The 20,530-nt window shown below is 37.4% G+C and overlaps 4 protein-coding genes across 4 annotated transcripts in view; 2 read left to right on the top strand and 2 right to left on the bottom strand.

Moving 5' to 3' along the window:
* Positions 1–1,441, top strand: part of LOC101312822 (non-functional NADPH-dependent codeinone reductase 2-like) — a 1,960-nt gene extending 519 nt beyond the window's left edge. Inside the window, exons 2-4 of the mRNA XM_004297757.1 lie at positions 273–516; positions 614–793; positions 907–1,441. Coding sequence (XP_004297805.1) covers positions 273–516; positions 614–793; positions 907–1,119 — 637 coding nt within the window. The 3' untranslated portion in view covers positions 1,120–1,441. The remainder of the gene's footprint in view (positions 1–272; positions 517–613; positions 794–906) is intronic.
* Positions 1,442–1,651: 210 nt separating this feature from the next.
* LOC101301003 (agamous-like MADS-box protein AGL62-like) lies at positions 1,652–2,335 on the bottom strand. Its single transcript, XM_004298592.1, has one exon. The coding sequence runs from the start codon at positions 2,333–2,335 to the stop codon at positions 1,652–1,654; it is 684 nt and encodes a 227-aa protein (XP_004298640.1).
* Positions 2,336–3,198: 863 nt separating this feature from the next.
* Positions 3,199–6,898, bottom strand: LOC101312534 (transmembrane 9 superfamily member 1-like). The gene is made up of 7 exons (XM_004297756.1): positions 6,747–6,898; positions 6,583–6,623; positions 5,892–6,285; positions 5,455–5,592; positions 5,211–5,367; positions 4,638–5,122; positions 3,199–3,747 (listed from the first exon to the last, which is right to left on the bottom strand). The coding sequence occupies exons 1-7, from the start codon at positions 6,896–6,898 to the stop codon at positions 3,528–3,530; spliced, it is 1,587 nt and encodes a 528-aa protein (XP_004297804.1). The 3' UTR covers positions 3,199–3,527.
* A 3,653-nt stretch (positions 6,899–10,551) lies between these two features.
* On the top strand, positions 10,552–19,807 carry LOC101312246 (sodium/hydrogen exchanger 7-like). Its single transcript, XM_004297755.1, has 23 exons — positions 10,552–10,769; positions 11,522–11,572; positions 11,685–11,776; positions 12,012–12,089; positions 12,156–12,313; positions 12,493–12,594; positions 12,676–12,793; positions 13,693–13,745; positions 13,821–13,886; positions 14,262–14,306; positions 14,434–14,486; positions 14,696–14,880; positions 15,239–15,286; positions 15,425–15,532; positions 16,106–16,337; positions 16,485–16,787; positions 17,080–17,177; positions 17,337–17,468; positions 17,557–17,775; positions 17,853–18,059; positions 18,319–18,583; positions 18,722–19,053; positions 19,294–19,807. Exons 1-23 carry the CDS (start codon positions 10,577–10,579, stop codon positions 19,621–19,623), a joined length of 3,468 nt encoding a protein of 1,155 aa, XP_004297803.1. The 5' UTR covers positions 10,552–10,576; the 3' UTR covers positions 19,624–19,807.
* The last annotated feature ends 723 nt before the right edge of the window (positions 19,808–20,530 follow it).

Genomic DNA, 20,530 nt, shown 5'->3' with positions numbered 1-20,530 from the left:
TCTAGATATGTCTAGAAGGAATTTTGTAGGAAATTCGATCGGGAAGTAGGTACAAAAATAGGAAATCCGCACCAAAGATTTGGTTGCGGACGTCCGCACCTGATCAGCTGTGTGTGTGTGTATATATATATATATATATAAACCTGAATTCTACTACTTCTAACTAACTGTCTAATTTACCAGTACGTACGTGCTAATGTTAGGCCAGCAGGTGTAGTTTTAGTAGGAATGACAAGTCGGGGTCTAATGAAAGCTGACTATTTGATATGTAGCAATCTTCAAGCAGAATACATTGACATGTACATCATACACTGGCCGTTCAAATTGGGAAAAGAGGTGAGAACCATGCCTGTTGAGAGAGATCTGGTGCAGCCCCTTGATATCAAATCTGTTTGGGAAGCCATGGAAGAGTGCAAGAAACTTGGGCTTGCTAGAGGTATTGGTGTCAGTAACTTCACTAGCAGCATGCTCGAGGAGCTTCTTTCCTTCGCCGAAACCCCTCCGGCCGTAAACCAAGTACGATTATTTACTTGACTACTCATTTTACTCATTTTCACTATGTCACTAATCCTATTTCGATCAGTTAATTAACTCAAACATTTTACACGTATAGTTGGAGATGAACCCAGCTTGGCAGCTGAAGAAATTGAGGGACTTCTGCAAGGCAAAGGGAATTCATGTCACGGCTTACTCTCCGCTCGGAGCAGCTAGGACTAAATGGGGTGACGATAGGGTTTTGGGATCAGATATCATCGAAGAGATTGCCCAAGCCAAAGGAAAATCAACTGCTCAGGTATGTCCGTACAAAATCTACTAGAGTTTGGGAAATGCGATTTGAAGGATTGAGGTATCTAAATTTGAAACTAGTACGTATTGATCAGTTAATAATGGTTGATATGGTTGCAGATATCATTGAGATGGGTGTACGAACAAGGTGTGAGCATAGTAACAAAAAGTTACAACAAAGAAAGAATGAGGCAGAACCTTGACATCTTCGACTTTTGCTTGACCGAGGAGGAACTGGAGAAGATGAGTCATCTTCCACAACGGAAAGGGGTTACATTTGCCTCACTTCTAGGACCCCATGATATCGTTCTGGAAGTTGACGCAGAATTATGAGCTGCAAGACTTGGTCATTTCATATTAGATGTTTCTCCCAACTTTACCGCCGGGATATACTAGCTGATGTAGTCAAGTCTATTCGGGAAACATGTGATATCGTTCTTGTATGACTTATAGTTGATGATATATGTACCCTTTGCAGCATATACAGTATTGTCTTGTTTTATTTAACTACGAGCACCTTTCCTTTGTTCTGTAGAGATCGATGTATAGTACGTATCACGTTTCGGACACCGTACATACATACATACTTCTTCCCCTTCTTGTCATTTACATTGTTTTTCGCACAATAAATTTTGAATCTTCTTTCTGTAAGTTATGAACATTTTGATGAATAATTAGCTAGCCAGTGGTCCAGTACCAACATGATTCCTAGCTAGTAGTAATAGTAAACACCAAAAAAAAAATCATCAAACAATAAGAAGGAACTCAACTAAGAATATATAAACTTAACGAATGAACTACATAACGGTTTGGAAACAATAATAACAGCAAAATACAAAGAACACGATGAAAATTTCTCTTTAAACTAGACCCCTAAATCATGATAAGCAGAACCAAATTGGACATCCTGACCATTACCAAAATAAGTATCGGCGGTCATGAACGGCATATGATGATTAAGCCGATGATCAACCTCAGGAATTGACGGCCCGGTCTTAGTCATAATCCCATTCAAAATCTTCAACTCATGAACCCTAGCAGCCACCTTTCCTCTCACCTCCTCCAACGCCTTGAGGTACTGCTCCCCATCCCGTTCATCCATCATTACCATATCCACAGCCTCATCCCACCAAAACCCTTCACTGATATTCATTGCCTTCATCATGTTCTTCTTCTCATTCGCCGTTTGTTTGATCTCTGTAGCTTTCCTCTTCAAATCCTGAAACTCCTTCTCCGCCTCCATGTACTCTTTGTTGCACTCCACCACCAGCAAATCGCCTGCAGCCTCGTCATGATCAGCTCTGACGACTGAAGTAAGACCGTGTTGATAGCTCTCGAGCACGGCGTTGACGTTCGGGTGTCCATAGCAAAACGCCTTCCCTGCTCCAGAGAACACTATAATGGCCACATGGGCGCCGCAGAGCACGCTAAGCTCGCCAGCTTTTTTGAATAGGCCGGAGCGGCGTTTGGAGAAGGTGACTTGTTTGTTGCTAGAGTTCTCTAGCTTCTTGATCTCGATTTTCTTGCGACCTTGAGTCTTCTTGGACATGGCGATCGATCCCTAACGAATATCAAAGAGAAGGCCATAAATAATGAAGATACTAGTTGGGATAAGCATGCTAATCAAGGAAAAATTATGATCATAATTTTCTCCTTGATTTATCTTGATCTTATCAAAGAGCTAAAATCAGGTTAAGAAATACATAATTAGTGATAAATTAGACTTTTTGTTTGCAAATCATAATTAATTCTTTCTTGCATAATCATTTGGCGTATGTGGCGTAGGATTTTTCGTTACTCAATTCATGTTATGTGACTTAAATTAAGGATACAAATTTGTCGATCATTTTTATTTACCCACTACAGTGTTCACCCTCTTAATCTATTAACACATGTTACATAACTAGACCTAAAAAAGTGTAGATTATTGAGACGTCACTGCCTTGTTTTATGAAATACATTGAGATTACAAAATTGATAGTGGACATTAATTGGTACAGATTTTCAGGATCTTGAAGGGAAGATAACGATTTACTTGAAACAGAAGTATATGTATACCACGATTAATTGACTCATTTACATGGCCCAGCAATGGGCAATTATATACAAACAGACCAATAATACATGTCACAGCTCACTCCCCGGACTTCATGCCGTCATGGACTCATGGGTCGCAAGTTCTCAACTGCTCACGGCCTCAAGTGAGTACATAACACCCATAATTCATGTGCATGTCCAGCATGGGACTAAAAGAATAAAATAAAAATTAATCTTTTGTCACCTATATATTTTACCACATTTTGATGCAAGAGATTAGCTACTTAACAAGACTTTCCGCGCTTTTAACTCTTTACAGCATGTATTCCCTGATATCTTCGACTAAATGTAAGAACCGAAATAAAGAACAGGTAAAAGTTAAATAGCTAGATAAATAAGGTCATAAGGAGTACATAGGAAAAAGTCACCTTCAGAAAGTAAGGTAAAATGTGGTTAATACAAGTTATTCCCGTGTCATATAGATACACTACTAGTGAAGAAGAGTTCAGGAGCACCACATCTTCCCAAAGCCTGAAGCAAGCGCCATACAAAGGGTTCAAAACACCTTTTAATATAGGAAACCTTGAGTCCTCTGTTGCTTCTGAAGGCTTCTACCATCTACCTCTACCAAAAATCATAGACTTTTCCCCCCATGTTTTAAATGAAGAACAAGGACCATTCACCAAAAAGATCCAGCTACCCCGCTATTCACACTTGATGGACTTGTAAATGTGACGAACAAAGAACAAAGCAGCACGAAATCCAACAGTTCCAAGCATGAGAAAGAAACCATAGCAAATGCAGGCCATGTAACCAAAGAAGAACGATGTCTGCATGAAACCAGACATATCTGATCTTGCATAGTAGTAATACAAGCAGTAACCATAGATAAATAGGCCAGTTGATCCACCGCAAAGAAAAGACCTGCCGCAAATAAAAAACTTTAATTAGTCCATAGAAGTGGATTGACAGTATATCAAGATTTCTGGCTTAAAATAAACTGCATTTAGACGGATAAAAAGAATGAATTTGACAAAAGCATATGCTCTGTTAGAAAACAATGGAAGCCTTTATTGTCAACTTTCTTATTCTATTGTTTCTGAACTCCAGACTCCCAGTAAATTTTCAGTTGCCTAAATATATAGGCATGCAAAGCTGCAGACCTCCACAAACTTTAATGACTAAAAAGAAGAATAGAACACCCCACCAGCCCTTCTTAAAACAAAACAACAAATAATAGAACAGCAGCAAGACACAGATCACTGTACAAACAAAAGCCGAAGTTATATAGTCTGTAGATCAAGAAGTCTGGTTACTTCCAAGCTAGACAACTTTGTGGAAAGGTCTACATAATACTTGCTTTGATCTGAATACCAAAGGAACCACGATTGTACTTACTAAAGTAAGATATGATAATTCCTATTAAAAACTTTTAAGCAAAGCTCAATTTGATGTCATCAACAACAAAATCAGGCTCACAGTAGGTACAGAAAGTACACCCTCAAATTACCAATAACAGGCACATCTACAACACTAAAAATTAACTTAACGATACATGGCAACAGGGAACAAAACAGAATTTGCAAAGGAAGAAATAAGAGCTGGTCTCAAAGTAATCACCCAAAACTGATTATTCATGAATGTGTAAATATACAACTGAAAGAGCAAACAACTAAAGAGCCCTTAAATTCATTACCACTATATAACTTTATCTATTAATTCTGAAGTTTGTTGCTACTAGGGTACTCAATGATCAGAATGCAAGACACACACACACACACACACTATAAGTGAAAGAAAAAAAAATTGTTTACCTCCACCACCACTCGTGATCTTCAGCAGCAAGTTGGAAGTAGGTCAAGGCCACAGTTATAAAGGCAGTGACAATCAGAAGAATAAGAAAAACAATAAACAGAATGCTGTAGATGGTGTAAATCCTGTGACCCCAGACACTGGCAAATATGTAGTAAAGTTCAATGTATATAGCACTGAAAGGGAGAAATCCTGCCATTGCCATCTGAGGAACAGTTGTCCTGTACCATGGCAGAGTTGGAATTTCTCGAGGATACTTTGTGGTGCGACAAGGAGCATGGAACTCAGCCTTACTGTTCTTCCCAGCAATACCACCCAAGACAAGCAACGGTGCAGTTACCAATGTCCAGATAAGAACAATTACCACAATAGTACCAAAAGGAAGAGCAGCAGTTGCACTATAAGCAATTGCAACTGTGTTAAGGAAGCAGAATGTCAGGAACAGAGGCCCACAAAAAAGGCACCCAGTAAGTAATAAATTTCTGACCTGTCAATCAGAAAAGGAAAGTCATGATTCCAATAAGCTACATTCAGTCGCAGAGAGATAAAGAGAGAGATAGATAGTCTTTTCTTACCCAATTTGTCCCTTCAAGCTGACAGTAGAAAGCGGTTGAAGTATATCCCGCAATGCCAGATGTGAGTGCGTATATGACCACAAGAGCAGTGAATAGAGCTCCTCGGTTGTATGGATAAAACACACCGACCAGTGCAAGCATAAAAATGAACACTGTGCTGGAAATGCACAAAGGAGAGAGACAGTGAATTTACTAAACATGTAATTAACGAAATCTCCTATGTGAGCTACTATAAGATCCTTACAGGGTGAATAACTGGGTTCCAGACCCATGGGCGGCAGAAAACAACGATTTGTACTTGGGAAATCGGAAAACATCACCATGAATGTACTTCCATCCTGTCTCTTCTTGGTCATCAGCTGCTTCCTCATCTTGGGCATACCTTTATGAGAAATTAACAATATGATGAGTGATAATAAATTGTAAGCCCAAAACCGAATGATCTGTAAATGAATTATTAGATATGAGGCTCGGCTCACAAAATCTCACTTCATGAAATCATTCTTCAAGACTCGCATGAGAATTGTTGCGAGAAAACCCGTCAAAAGGAGAACGGTGACACAGGAATTTATGATTGAGAACCAATGAATTTCCAAGTGATGTGGCAGTGAAGAGGACTGTGAGTACTTATCCATTCTATTCTCAAACGGAATATTTGTCTCTCTCCATTTCACAGTGTACATGAAATCTGCATCAACGTCCTTGTCCTCTGTCAAGTCCACGACTGAATGAGGATCCATCTTGGCACCAATTTCAATCACACGGTCCTTATTGTAGAGAATTTCAAACTGGATATGCTTGTACAGGAAATATTTGTATTCACTTGGGTCAGTTTTCCCTTCCTTGTCAACCTTTCCTAAGAACCCCCAGATGGGCAAGTCGTCATAATACATTTGAAAGTAGTAATCCTTTTCCACAGCCTTTCGAAACTCCGCAACTTCCTCCTTGGTCAGCTTCCTTCTACAAGCAACTTCAGTGTCTTTCTCTTTCCGGAACTCAAGCTTGTAAGGAGCACTCACAAGACGATCCCCATTCAGCACCTCCCCGAGAGCTTCCTTCTTCTCCTTCACATCACCTACCACCATTTACGATTCATTCTCAGCCAATTCAACAAAACTACATCTCATCTTACACGATACAGACCTTAATTCTATCTTTATAACACAAAACATTCAAAATAACCGCAATGTGTACGACATTTGTTATACTGACCGAAATCTCTACAGAAATATAATTTAAGCTACTATTATCGAAATTCAACTCCGAAAAATGTACACATAAAGTTAACTTTCACAGGTTAAAACTAATGCATTGTAAACTCTGATATTACAAAACGAGGAAATGTAACAGTAAAAATGCTAGAGATACAAACCTGGCGAGCAAAATGGCAGATCAAAATAGCGATAGGTCTCACTGAAACCGAAACAAACGAAACGCATTAGTCGACGTCAGCAACGGAAGATCTTACATCATAATCAGAATATGAGAAATGCGGATCGGAGATTAGCGGATCTCGGGGATTTGAGAGGGTTATACCTGGGGTTGTGGAAGGGGCCGACCTTATTGGCGTAGAGGGGGACGACGTCGTTTTCATTGTAGCGGTGATCGGAGGCGTCGGATCGGACGGTGGTGGTGGCGCTGCAGGTGATTAAAACCGTGAGGAGGAGAATGGTGGAGAGGTTCTTCATGCTTCTTTGTGATTAAGAAAAGAAGGACGGAGTGTGATTCTTCTCTCTATTCAAGTCACACGAAAAGTGAGAGAGAGCAAACCGGATAATTTTGTTTTTCAATTTTATTTATTCATTTTTTACGTTTTTGTTTTGGTTTGTGAGCTCTTACATTTGGGCCCAAAAGCTACCTCAATAGGCGCAGCTTAACTGAAAGCCCATCTTTTCAATCTAATTAGCGAAGGTATTTGATACAAAATGACCGCTTACATTATTTCTATGGTTTTTTTTTTCCCATCTATCGTACAATGAATAATATGATCCTAATATGATACATAAGGTCAGATGCGAAAACTTTTCAGGTTAGTGAACATCTGCACAATTAACATTAATCACTGTGATCAGACACATTACATTTGAAATTTACCAAATATGGCTTAGCTAGCTGGTTGAATAGATCCTTAAATTGTTCGAGCAAATTTCCACACATTCCATGCAACACACAAGTGCTTGTATAGTTGGATTGACGAAGTAGCAAGCTTCACCAGTTCTCCCCATAACTATGATCAATTGCCTTGTTTGTTTCATGGAAAGTATAAAGTATGATAAGAGAGTTGTTCATTTTCTGCGTTTAGGAAAGCCAAAGGAAATGAAAGACTTTCCTGATTGAAGAGGGAAAGTGGCTCCTTCTAAAATCCAATGAAACCACTTTTCTTCATTATTTTCCTATATTTATTACTCACAAGTCACATCATAATATTTTATTATATTTTTTAAGAACTTTTTAAATAATTTTTCTTACGTTACCAAACATCGGAATTAAAACTTCTCTTGAAATTTAATTCCCGTTCACTTTCCCTTCTCATAGGAGAGAGGAAGGAAATACTTTCATTTACGCAAACTAAACAAGGCAGTGCACCAATAACAAGGAAGTTGATTCATCTTAGCTAGGAAGAGAGGGTCCTGATATGACTATACTCGAGTGGCAGCAAAGCAATACACATTTGATTCATCTTAACCACAACCATGATGAAGATATTCTTGAAATGACGTACATTATTCATGATCATGTAACCCAATTGATAGAAGTGACTGGAAAAAAGAAAAAAAAAAAGTAAAAAACTTTGTCACATTGTTCCGGAGCCACCCACTACCAAATCAATTATGCAGACGATAAAAAGAATCATCTTTGTAAAAGGAACAAACTAGACCACTACATCCTTCATGGCTATCAAAGAACTCGCCACTATTAACCAATGGTTTTATAAAGAGAATGCCTAACAATGATCTACCTAAATAATTGCACAAAACTTCCAAGAATGACTACTTTGTTTTGCATGCTTCGATGAAGATGGAGTTTCACATATGCACCTATAAGAACGTATATGAAACTATACAGAGAATTTCATATTACTATAGGTGGTGAGAGAATCTCAGATCGAACATTGTTAAAATACATAGTTTAATACATCACACCACAAGTCACACAAAGATGCATATATAGATTTTTTTCTTTCTTTCTTAAAGATGTAGAACATTGTAGGCACTGTAAGTGAAAGACTCACGAATCAAACTGCTATATGGAATGGATGTATATCACACCGTAATTGACACAGATATGCAATGCCACTGTAGATCACGAATCATTCGTTCATGATCGGTGTACATGCATCTTCACACTTCGTTAACAAGTCCTGATCCTAAATTCCAAATTCCCTAACCATGACTACCTAAATGTTGCCACAACAATACATGCAATGATGTACCCATTTCCGAGATCCGATCATCCGAATCTTATTTTGTACGTGATCGATCACTTGTATATATGCCACCGGCATCGATCATCTCGATTGGTCGATATATTACAACTGATAATGCATTTGCGTGGCCAAGATTAAGTTTAAACAATAATTAGTCTATGTCCTAATTAATGAACTTCTAAACTTATCACGCATCACCTAACCATCTAGTCATTTACTTTGATAATCTTGTTTAAGGGCCACCCGAGATCTAATTCTTATATGTTCACGTGGTACATGATTAAGGCTAACATGATTAAGGCTAAGTAATGCTTAGAGCATATTCAACAGTTTTTTTAAAATGGGGAAACAAAAACAAAATTTAAAAAAAATTTATGCTTCAACTCCAACAACTTCTCCATTTTGAAGATTTCGGCATTTATTACAACAATAAAAAATGCTACATGATTATTAATAATAACAAAAAAAATAATCATATATGTCATTGTAACATAAATTACCCAATAAAATATTTTAGATTTTTGTTATTATCATTGGAACACGTGAATAATTAATAATTTTGGGAAAAAAGACTTTGCTGCAAATTGGGGGAAAGAGTGATTCTCTTTATTCTCCATCCCCATTTTTAGGAATGAGATGGAGAAACTGTTGGACCACAAAACAACCTAATATTCTCAAAAATTGATAAAATAAAAAAAATGAGGAAGCTGTTGGAGATGCTCTTAATGCCACATTATATTCAATAATGTAATGAGTAATGACAAATTTAGTTTGCTTACGCTAAGTAGATGGCAGCTGGGTATGAGTGTATGAGTCTGACTGATTGATCGGAGAAGGCCGGTAAATCACGAAACAAGGAGGTTTTGGTGGCAAATGAGAATCACAAAGTAAATTGCAAACAATATACAATACAAAAGGCGATGCATTCCAATGTGACAAACGCTAACTCATTTCCAACCTATGATAACTAACGTAATCGTTCACGCTTTACTAATCCAAATTGGTAATAACAAGCATAAGTTCCTTCATCACAATAAGAAAGAACGAACCAATCCGTCTCTTTTACTTGTTGGGTTTGACCATATGAAATGGACATGTCATTCATTCATGAACAAGGGATTGTCCACTATGATAGGAATTGATATAGTTGCATGCAATTTGCATCGGTCAGTCTGGCCTTGCATGGTATTCTTGTTACGTCGAATTATTATATATATTTTTGTTATATGTTATGTCGGATTATTAAGGACAAAGTAACGTCTTCTTTTTGTTGTTTAAATTTTATAGGATTTTGTAATGGTTTGCAGGATTATGTAAGTTCTTGGTTTGGAAGGCTCGCCAATTAGTGTGGTGCAAGACTTAGAGCATTGTTATTTTTTCAGCAATGATTTTCCACGTAACAACAAACATTATGATTAACTTGTCACAATCTGTTATACTGTATTTCATAGTTTCTTTTGAAAGATTACATCTAAAATTTCTAAACCTCTATCGTTTTGTTTTCAAAATCCTAAGTTCCTACCGTGTCAAAATTTCTTTGTTCTATCCCGCCTGCCCAATCCATCATGAATTCATTATCTGTAATTTGACTAATTTCGGACAGTGACAATATTAACTAATATTAATCCGGATTAAGGCGATTATTGGCAAAAGCCGCCGGTTGCGCGAAATAGTTAGAGTGACAGCGTAAGTGGAGCACAGACAAATGAGAGTGCTCCAAAAAGCCAAGGCGTTAAAGCGCCACCCATCAAAAGCCATAGATACATCCGTCACGCAACCAAACGTGACAGCCAGTGAGCCTATCAGTCAATACAATACTGGGATCCCCTCCACAACTATAAATATTCGCCACCTCAGTCTCCGACTTTAAAACAAACACTTCACTACTCAACAACCCCTCCGTCAAAACTCACCGGCGATCAAATTTCGCGGCCAAAAAATGGCGACGGTGACGGAATCGGCGTTGCCGTTCAGAATACTGGAAGAAGAGGACCGCTCGAGTCCGTCGGACGCCGTGGCGTTCGTCGGAATGTGCTTGGTGTTAGGAATCGCATGCAGGCATGTGTTGCGCGGTACCAGAGTACCTTACACCGTCGCTCTTCTAATTCTCGGCATTGCAATCGGTTCCGTAGGTCCGTCTCTTCTTCTTTGTCTTCTTCTTCTCTCTGTGCTTTGCTCAATTTCACAGCTCAACATAATCATAGAGTAAAATTTTACTGTTTCGTATAGTTTATTTTCCTGAAATCGTTTTAGCTTGATTAGCTTGGTTCAGTGATCCGTTTCTGGAAAAAAAAAAGAAGAAGAAAGAGAGTGTGTGTGTTCATGACTGTAGCATATGCTATTATTCTGTTTTTTTTTTTTAAAATTTATTCTGTTATTTTCAGTGAGCTTGGATAGTAGAAGCTAGGTGTTTTAGTTTCAGTTTTTTATTTATTATTTATTATTTTTTGGATTCCTAGCTAGAGACTAGAGTAGAGAAAACTAGCATGGCACTGTTGCCATGTGATATTTGAAATTTTGAATGGTGGATAGTAAGTTCTGTTGGGAAATGCTGAAAAAAGAGGGGCATTTATTAACATGTAGAGGATAGACATGCCAGCTAAAAAGAAAAGAGTTACCGCAAGAAATTTGTGGTAGTCGTTGGCTTGTTGTTCTGTTTGTATTTTGGTGCTTTGTATGGGGATGTTTTTTCTGTGAAAGAAGCTGCAAGTTGGTGAAGTGATGGGGGGATAGTGGTGTCATGTCATTTTAAGAACAATGTTTGTACAGATAGAGAGTAAACGGCATGTAGTGTAATAAAAAGAACATAAACTGTAAGATGATCCATCAACTGTTTGTTTCGATTAGTATTTTTTGAGTTAACTGATGATTGAGTAACGTGCAGAATTCGGTACACACATTAATTTGGGCAAGATTGGGGACGGCATTCGAATTTGTAAGTCCAACTACATCTTTGCTGATATAGCATTTACTATTTGTTTCTGTGCACTTGGTGGTCTTTCTTATACACATCTGATAAGAAGCATCATTTTTATTTTCATTTGCAGGGGCAGCTATTGATCCTGTCCTTTTATTGGCCGTTTTTCTTCCTGCCCTTCTTTTTGAGAGTTCATTTTCTATGGAAGTCCACCAAATAAAGGTTCATTCTCTATGTAATGACATTCATTTACAACTTTTTGGATATAGTGTCGGGTTGATGTACACTTAAGGACACTGCACAATAGCTAATGGTCAGAAACATATCTATAGCATAAGCAAAACAACCTCTATGCAATTCTTGCTTGTGATTTTGTGCAGATTTGCTGATTGATTTGAAATTATGGTCAGACATGAGACAAACCTGCTGATCTTGTCCATTTTACTTTTTCATGCAGAGGTGTATGGTTCAAATGATTATACTAGCTGGCCCAGGTGTTTTGATATCAACCTTCTGTCTTGGATCTGCTTTGAAGGTATTCTACACCTTGTTTAGGTTTTACTTTTGGGTTGCATATTTATGTTGTGGGATACTATTTCAGCTCACTTTCCCTTATGGCTGGACATGGAAAACATCATTGTTGTTGGGGGGACTTTTGAGCGCTACTGATCCCGTGGCTGTTGTTGCTCTATTGAAAGATCTCGGTGCAAGTAAAAAACTGAGTACATTAATCGAAGGAGAGTCCTTGATGAATGATGGGTATAGATTTTCAGTAATCTAGTACTTGCCAGATGCTCTTTATTCCCTGTTAATTATAATATCGTCAAGAAACCGAGGGTGGTTAATGTGTGGAATTGTTGCTGTTTTCATTTATAAAGTTTTTTAATTATGCCTTTACATGTTTTCTCTCCTCTGATTTTGTTTAATTTCATGTTCAGGACAGCAATTGTGGTTTATCAGCTATTCTATCAAATGGTCCTTGGAAAGAGCTATGACTGGGCGGCCATAATTAAATTTCTATCTAGAGTCGCATTTGGAGCGTATGTCTTATATTTTCTTTGAGAAAAGAGGACTGATTTGCTCTGACTATATAAGTATATAACCCTTTTTAATTGGTCCAGTGTAGGTATTGGTCTCGCTTTTGGTATAATATCTGTCATGTGGCTTGGGTTCATTTTCAATGACACTGTGATAGAGATCACACTAACAGTGGCTGTGAGCTATGTTGCCTACTTCACTGTATGTTCCTCTCTCCATATTGGGATGCTTCATTGATTATGTTCATACTATTATCATGCTTCATTTCTGTTCTGGTATGTCAAAATGCGAGTAAATTGCATGCCAAATTAATGATCTAGCTACCTATCATAAAATGTATAGAGATGGTTCTGCTATTAGTTACCAGATGACTTGTTAGTTGACTACTTTTATGTAAGATTATTTCTAGTTTATGTCAGATCCTATTATGATGGTTCATTTCCTCTGTTTGTTGTTGTTTCCATACACTATATATATATATATACGTATTTTTCTCAGCTGCGGACGTCTGCACCTAAAGTTTTGGTGCGGATTTCCATTTTTGCACCACTTTTCGATCGAATTTCCTCATCTCCACCGTCTAGTATCTAGATAATATTGTGTAGATCATCTCTGCAAAATTTCAGCCAATTTGGTAATCGTTAAGGCCCTCAAACTCGAAAAACAAATGGACGGACTGAATTCTGTCCGGTTCATGTTTATACCAGAAAACACAATTTTGAGGGCCTTAACGATCACCAAATTGGCTGAAATTTTGCAGAGATGATCTACACAATATTATCTAGATACTAGGCAGTGGAGATGAGGAAATTCGATCGAAAAGTGGTGCAAAAATGGAAATCCGCACCAAAACCATTGGTGCGGACGTCCGCAGCCGAGAAGGGCTGATATATATATATATATACACTCTGAATTAACCAGTGCCTGCAATAAGCTGTATTTTTCTATGTCCCTCCTTTTGCAACATAAAATATTTCTGAGGTTTCAGTTACACTATGCTGAATTTGTGATTTGGCCCACCTAAAGAAATAATTAGTGGTTCCGTGCATATCTTTTATTATGAAGAAACTGAAGATGATTCTTTTTTCCTGGTGCGATAGGCTCAAGAGGGTGCTGTTGTGTCTGGCGTTTTGACGGTGATGACTTTAGGAATGTAAGCTGAGTGGTCTGAAAAATTTCGTTGCACAGTTTGAGTTCATTATCTTAATAATATATATTCTTTGGTCAGGTTTTATGCTGCGTTTGCAAAGACAGCTTTTAAGGGTGAAAGCCAGCAAAGCTTACATCATTTCTGGTATATCTTCTGGTTGTGATTTTCAATTTGAAACCAAAAAGCCTGTTTGACTTATGAAACAAGGGCCAACTGATTGACATTTATATTATCGCTATTAATTTCTAAATCAGAAAGACACTGATTGTCAATCCAAAATAAAGTAAAACAAAGGATCAGGCGATCAGTGGATCCCTATTCTTCTTTTTTAATTACTCAAAAAGAGAGAGCACAGGAAAGTTGTGAATTGTTCATTTCTATGAAAAGAACTAATTTAACCTGGATACTATTGGAGTATACTTTCAAGTTGTATATGAATTATGCATGCTATTGAAATTGGAAGTGCTAATTTCTCTTTTGAAATGATGATGTGCTCATACTCTATGCATCTTCTGGCAGGGAAATGATTGCCTACATTGCAAATACATTAATCTTCATCTTGAGGTAATAGAAATCGTATTTGGTAGCAGTGATAAAGTGGAAAGCAGCATAACTAACTTTTAGCAACTACTATACCATGCCTTGTGCATTAGCTGCATACATTAAATGCAATTTCTCTTTTCTATTTCAGCGGAGTTGTTATCGCTGAAGGTGTTATGGATGGTGATGATATTTTGGGAAATGGTAAATGCTCACTATTCTTATTGCTACACACACACAACACACACACACACACACACACATATTATATCTTCTAATTTTTGCATAATTGGATGCTAGTCTGTTTCAAATTTAAGCTTATTTATTTTCATGTAGTATTTCACCCTTTTCCCTTGCTGTTTTCTTGTCCTCCAACTACCAGATTTCTGTAAGTCTTAACTAGTTTTTTTCAGGAAAATCTTGGGCCTACCTTGTTCTACTGTATGTTTATGTACAAATTTCACGGATCATAGTTGTTGGAGTATCATTCCCCTTTCTTCGGTATTTTGGCTATGGTTTAGATTGGAAGGAGGCTATAATCCTCATATGGTCAGGTCTGCGAGGTGCGGTAGCATTGTCACTTTCACTATCCGTTAAGGTAAGCTAAGACTAAATTGCACTTGTATTAGGGGAATATTAACTTTTTCCTAGTTGGTTTTTGACCCAATTTACATCAGTGCCCTCTGGTTACTGGTTAGAAGCGGGAGGGAAAAGGGCAAAATAAAATAAAGAAAAATCCCCTTGAGTTCATTTCATTTCTGCTATTGATTTGGATGGTGCATTAAAAAACAATCACAATAGCAGCATCCACTCTGCAAAACTTTCATCGTTCACGATTTTGTGGAGGAAAAATTCAATTTCTCTGTCAGGCATCAAGTGAGTTTGGTAGTCTGTCAATCTTTCCATCATGTTTCTTTGGTTGATTGCTTCTAATTGATTTTCTTTTGTTCTTGTAGCGTACTAGTGACAGTTCTACACTTCTCAGTTCCGACACAGGAGTCCGGGTATATATTTGGAATTTCATGCTCACACACAAAAATTTATATATGTTCTGTATGATAAGTTTGCAAGAAAAAAAAAATATGATTCTTGGCCACCAGATTAAGGAGGAGTTGCTGATATATTATTATTTTCATGTGCAGTTTGTTTTCTTCACTGGTGGAATTGTCTTCTTGACACTTATTGTGAATGGTTCAACCACGCAATTCGTTTTACACTTTCTAGCAATGGATAGGCTATCAGCAGCTAAGGTGAGAATTCTACAATATACTCTGGATTGTCCATACACTACAGCTTTTTGTCATGTGCCTAAAACCCTTTTAAATATACGTTAGTAACTTCTGCACCATTTTTTCAAGATCGCAATTGTAGGCTACAATCTCAAAACTTCAATACAGATTCTAGTATTAAGTTTTAGCAAATTTAAGATGTACAAGTCAGTTTGCACAACATTGTATCAGTGACCTAAAATTGATCCTCACATTCTCTTGAGTAGACAAAGCTAAGGTTCAACACTCGAATAGGATTTGATCTCAAACTTTCTGTTACATATGCAAGGGTGGCATGGTGTTCATCTGCTGAACTTTTTGAAATGGGTACTAGAGTTTAGTAGCTTCAATCAATGCTAGGCATCACCAGTACCAACTTTTGAAATTTATTTCAGCTTGGGTTACTCTAACACTCGATATGTGTCCCATTGCATTTCTAAACTTTTCAGTCAGATGCCAAGAAAATTTTCCATACTGGAGCATATCAATGTTTCGGAAAAAGCTTCCCTCTATTTAAACCCTTATGTTGTTAATTTATCTTTTCTTGTACTACAGAGGCGCATACTGGATTACACAAAATATGAATTGTTGAACAAAGCATTAGAGGCTTTTGGTGATCTTGGAGATGACGAGGAATTGGGGCCCACTGATTGGCCCAGTGTGAAAGAATACATTACAAGCTTAAATGATGTGGACGGTGAACCTGTACACCCTCATACTGCAGGCGAAAGTGATAATAACCTGGACATTACAAATTTGAAGGATATACGTGAACGCCTTTTGAATGGTAAATTTAATAATTTTTTTTTATGTTTTATTATTCCAGTCCTACTACTTATTTCTAAATTTGTGTTGGAAAAGCCCTGGTAGTAAATGAAGGTTTCTATACTCACTATGACATCATTTGCTAGTAACAACTCATTTCTAATATCAGGAGTTCAAGCTGCTTACTGGACCATGCTTGATGAGGGAAGGATTACGCAAACTACTGCAAATATTTTGATGCTATCTGTAGATGAAGCATTTGACTTGGTTTCAACTGTGCCATTATGTGACTGGGAAGGTTTAAAATCTCATGTCCATTTCCCAAATTACTACAAGTTTCTTCAAACAAGCATTTGGCCACAGAAGTTGGTAACCTATTGTACTGTGGAAAGGTTGGAATCTGCGTGTTCCATTTGTGCTGCCTTTCTTCGTGCCCATAGAATAGCAAGACAGGAACTTCATGATTTTATAGGTGCTATATCTTCCCGAGTATTTATTACAGTCTTTAGTTCTTTACCCATAAAATATTGTATATAATCTTGTAACATCTGACTGCCAGTTCAAATAAGTTACTTTTATTTTCAGTTTTAATTTCCAGTGATATTGTTTAATGAATACTACTAAAACATGTAAAATTTGGTGTGTTTTCTGGTCTCAAGCTGGAGACCGTTTATGTATACGTTGACTTGTTGAGTTCTTCAGAGCAAAGGAGGTTGGTAGTGAATTGGTGATACTGATTTTTCTACATCTGATCGTGCATGTAGGTGATAGTGATATTTCTTCTATCATCATTAATGAAAGTGAGGCAGAAGGAGAAGAAGCAAAGAAATTCCTGGAAGATGTTCGTATTACATTTCCTCAGGTTTGTTAGTCGACTTTCCTTCTGTTGTGCTATGATAGTTGTACTGGATTCCTTCTTTAAGTTCTGTAGCCAAAGTCCATTGGACCTCACAATTCTTCTCTTTAAGTATATGGTCATGAGATTATCTTTGATGTATAATTTTTGTATAACTATCTTCAGGTCCTGCGCGTTGTGAAAACAAGACAAGTAACATATTCGGTTCTGAACCATTTAATTGAGTATCTCCAAAACCTCGAGAAGGTTGGCCTGCTGGAAGAAAAAGAGATGCTCCATCTTCATGATGCTGTCCAGGTGCCTCTTAATGATGTTTTTGTCATCTATAATAATTATCTAATTTTTTAATCATGATGAAAAATTTACTGTTGTGTTTCTCATGCAGACTGACCTGAAAAAGCTTCTAAGGAACCCCCCGTTAGTAAAGGTTCCAAAAATAACTGATTTGATTAATCTCAATCCTCTGATGGGGGCTCTGCCTTCTTCAGTTCGTGAACCTCTTGAAGGTTCTACGAAGGAAACAATGAAAATACGTGGCATGTCACTTTACAAGGAGGGCTCCAAGCCTACTGGTATTTGGCTTATTTCCACTGGGGTAGTGAAGGTAATTAAAGTCAATTGTGGCATTATTTTCTGACTTTTCTGATGAATATTATCATGGATTGAAATTATTTTTCTCAGTGGACAAGTAAGAGCTTGAAAACCAAGCATTCACTGCATCCAACTTTTACTCATGGGAGTACTTTGGGCCTATATGAAGTGCTTGCTGGAAAGCCCTATATTTGTGATATCATCACAGATTCTGTGGTTCTGTGCTTTTTCATTGAAAAACAGAAGATACTTTCAATGCTCAGGTCTGATCCCTCCGTAGAAGACTTCCTATGGCAGGTATTGGGACACTAAGCTTTCATTCTAGTTACATTTGCCATCCTCTTTTTTTGTTACCACCTTCTTAAACCGGGCAAGGGAATTATGGAACTGTTTATTTTCATATGTAAGATAAAGATCCATCACCATCCAAATAACAATATGAAGAATGTTGATGTGTTTATATGGCAATTGTGAGAGAAGATAATATCCTAGGAGTTTTAGGAATAGAAGCAACTATTATCTGTCACTAATTTCACCTAGTTCAATTTGCTTTTAGGAAAGTGCTATTATGCTTCTGAAACTTCTTCTTCCACAAAAGTTTGAGAAGATGGCAATGCAAGATTTAAGAGCTCTTGTTGTTGAAAGGTCAACAACGACCATTTACATAAGGGGAGAGTTTATCGAAATTCCTCAGCATTCCATTGGCATTCTATTAGAAGGATATGTCAAGCCCCAAGGCGTCCAAGAAGAACTGATTGCATCACCTGCACCTCTATGGTCCTCACATGGTTACCAAAGCTTCCAAAATCTGGAAACATTAGGTAACATATATATCCTGTTTTAAGATATCCTATAAATTGAAAGTTTAACATAGGGCCTACTTTATATGACTACAACTAAGGCCAGGCCCCGAGTTACTCATTTTTTCTTTTTCTTTTTCTTGCTTGTTGTGGTAACAGGCACCATGGGATCCCGAACCAATTTATCTCGTCAAAGACCCAGTTTTTCCCATCAAGGATCCAGTTATCTTGCTGATTCAAGATCAAGAGTGATAGTATTCGACCTTGCGGCATTTGGATCTGACAGTGCTCTAAGTAGAGGGACATCGTCATTTTTGTCACATGCAGTTGATCCCCCTCTCAGAAGTCTCAGTAGAGAACATACTGGTCTTATGAGTTGGCCTGAACATTTCTTCAAGCCAAAGCAACAAAAGCAGACTCCTGAAGGGACAAACCAACAAGCTAACAGCTTATCTAAAAAGGCAATGCAGTTGAGCATATATGGCAGCATGGTATGTTCAGTCAATTTACTTTGGATATTCATAGCTTTTCGTTGAACCTGCACCATTCTTTGTTTCAAGCTTATTAAGTTGTCATCCAAATTCCAAAATATTTACTACATATGATTTTGCTTTGCTCAGTCTCAGCAAGTAGGCATTATTGAAAGCCAACCTTGTTTGGATAGGTAAATTTCAAGTCTCAGCGCTTCTTAATGACTAACTTCTTTTCCTTATGTTGTTGATCCAAATAAGGTAAACGTCCGGCCGCGTACTCGAAGTTTTCCGAGTAGTGTTCCTACGGAACCATCACATACGGTGTCATATCCAAATGTTCCACTCTCTGATTCTCGTCCACTGGTTTCTGTGAGATCAGAAGGGTCTTCCACAGTCAGAAAGAACCTGCAAGTGAGAAAAATAGCTGACAAAATAACTCCTCCAGCTCAGTCGAGTACAGAGCCAATACAAAGTCATGTGGTAATAGATGATGACTCCAGTGATGATTCTGGAGGTGAGGATGATGTAATAATTAGAATCGATTCACCAAGTAGGCTTTCTTTTCGCCACGCTCATTTTACACCCTAAGCCAACAAAGTAAACCACATGTAGTTCTCAGTTCCTATTTGTATGAAAACCTGTAATTCGGCGTATATAATAGAGGAAATTTTACAAATAATACCCCAATTACAAGTCATTCATCACGTTAGTGTATCAACTTAAAAAACTATTAGATTAGTACCCCAACATCAAAATTAGACCTACTATCAATACCTGTTGTCTTTAATGATGTTAAGTCTTCATCTTCATTGGGGTATTTTTGTCTCTTGCTATTGGATTTATTCGTCTTTGGAGCAGGCAACTACTCTGTCTCATTCTCTCTTCCTCCCCCACTCCTTTGTACCTCAAACAAACTTTAGTCTTACACACCTATGAGTTTTTGTTTTGGTTTAAAACTTTAAATTACCAATTTGTTTGTTGGGTTTTTGTATGAAACATAAATTGTGAGGGATATGAGTTTATTGTATTGCATGGATAGTTAAAAATGCTTTCTGGGTTTTGGCACGGATTAAACTAGAGAGTTTTTGGGCTTTTAGCACGGATAGAGCCCGAGAAAAAAAGAGAAAATGAAAGGACGAAATTGTCTTTGAGATAGTTTGCACAATGATAGACTTGACACTATTATTAATGGAGGGTACTTTAATTGTATTGGGGATTAAATGTTGAGATACCGATCTAATAGTTTTTAAATTTGAGATATTAAAATAATGAATAACTTTTAGTTCTGGTACTATTTATAAAATTTCCTCTATATAATAAGTAGACTGTTATAAATATTATAATGGATTAATTACTGGTCACTCCATTAACTTTCATACGTTCGACAGTTTACTTCATTAACTTTCAATTTCAATCGATTACTCCATTAACTATCCAATGTCACACAATTAGGTCAATCCGTTAAGTGGCCGTCAAATCAGTGGTTAAGTTGCTG

This window comes from Fragaria vesca, linkage group LG4, assembly GCF_000184155.1.
Source record: "Fragaria vesca subsp. vesca linkage group LG4, FraVesHawaii_1.0, whole genome shotgun sequence".
NCBI lineage: Eukaryota > Viridiplantae > Streptophyta > Magnoliopsida > Rosales > Rosaceae > Fragaria > Fragaria vesca.
This window is presented reverse-complemented; position numbering and strand designations above follow the sequence as displayed.

Bases quoted from the DNA above. Each gene is read 5' to 3' on its own strand.
- LOC101301003 (XM_004298592.1), bottom strand. From the start codon at position 2,335: ATGTCCAAGAAGACTCAAGGTCGCAAGAAAATCGAGATCAAGAAGCTA.
- LOC101312534 (XM_004297756.1), bottom strand. From the start codon at position 6,898: ATGAAGAACCTCTCCACCATTCTCCTCCTCACGGTTTTAATCACCTGC. The intron at 5,368-5,454 runs GTAAGGATCTTA...GTGCATTTCCAG, and splicing joins GGAACCCAGTTATTCACCCT to CACAGTGTTCATTTTTATGC. The intron at 5,123-5,210 runs GTAAGAAAAGAC...TCTGATTGACAG, and splicing joins AGCTTGAAGGGACAAATTGG to GTCAGAAATTTATTACTTAC.
- LOC101312246 (XM_004297755.1), top strand. From the start codon at position 10,577: ATGGCGACGGTGACGGAATCGGCGTTGCCGTTCAGAATACTGGAAGAA. The intron at 18,060-18,318 runs GTATTGGGACAC...ATTTGCTTTTAG, and splicing joins TAGAAGACTTCCTATGGCAG to GAAAGTGCTATTATGCTTCT. The intron at 18,584-18,721 runs GTAACATATATA...TTGTGGTAACAG, and splicing joins CCAAAATCTGGAAACATTAG to GCACCATGGGATCCCGAACC.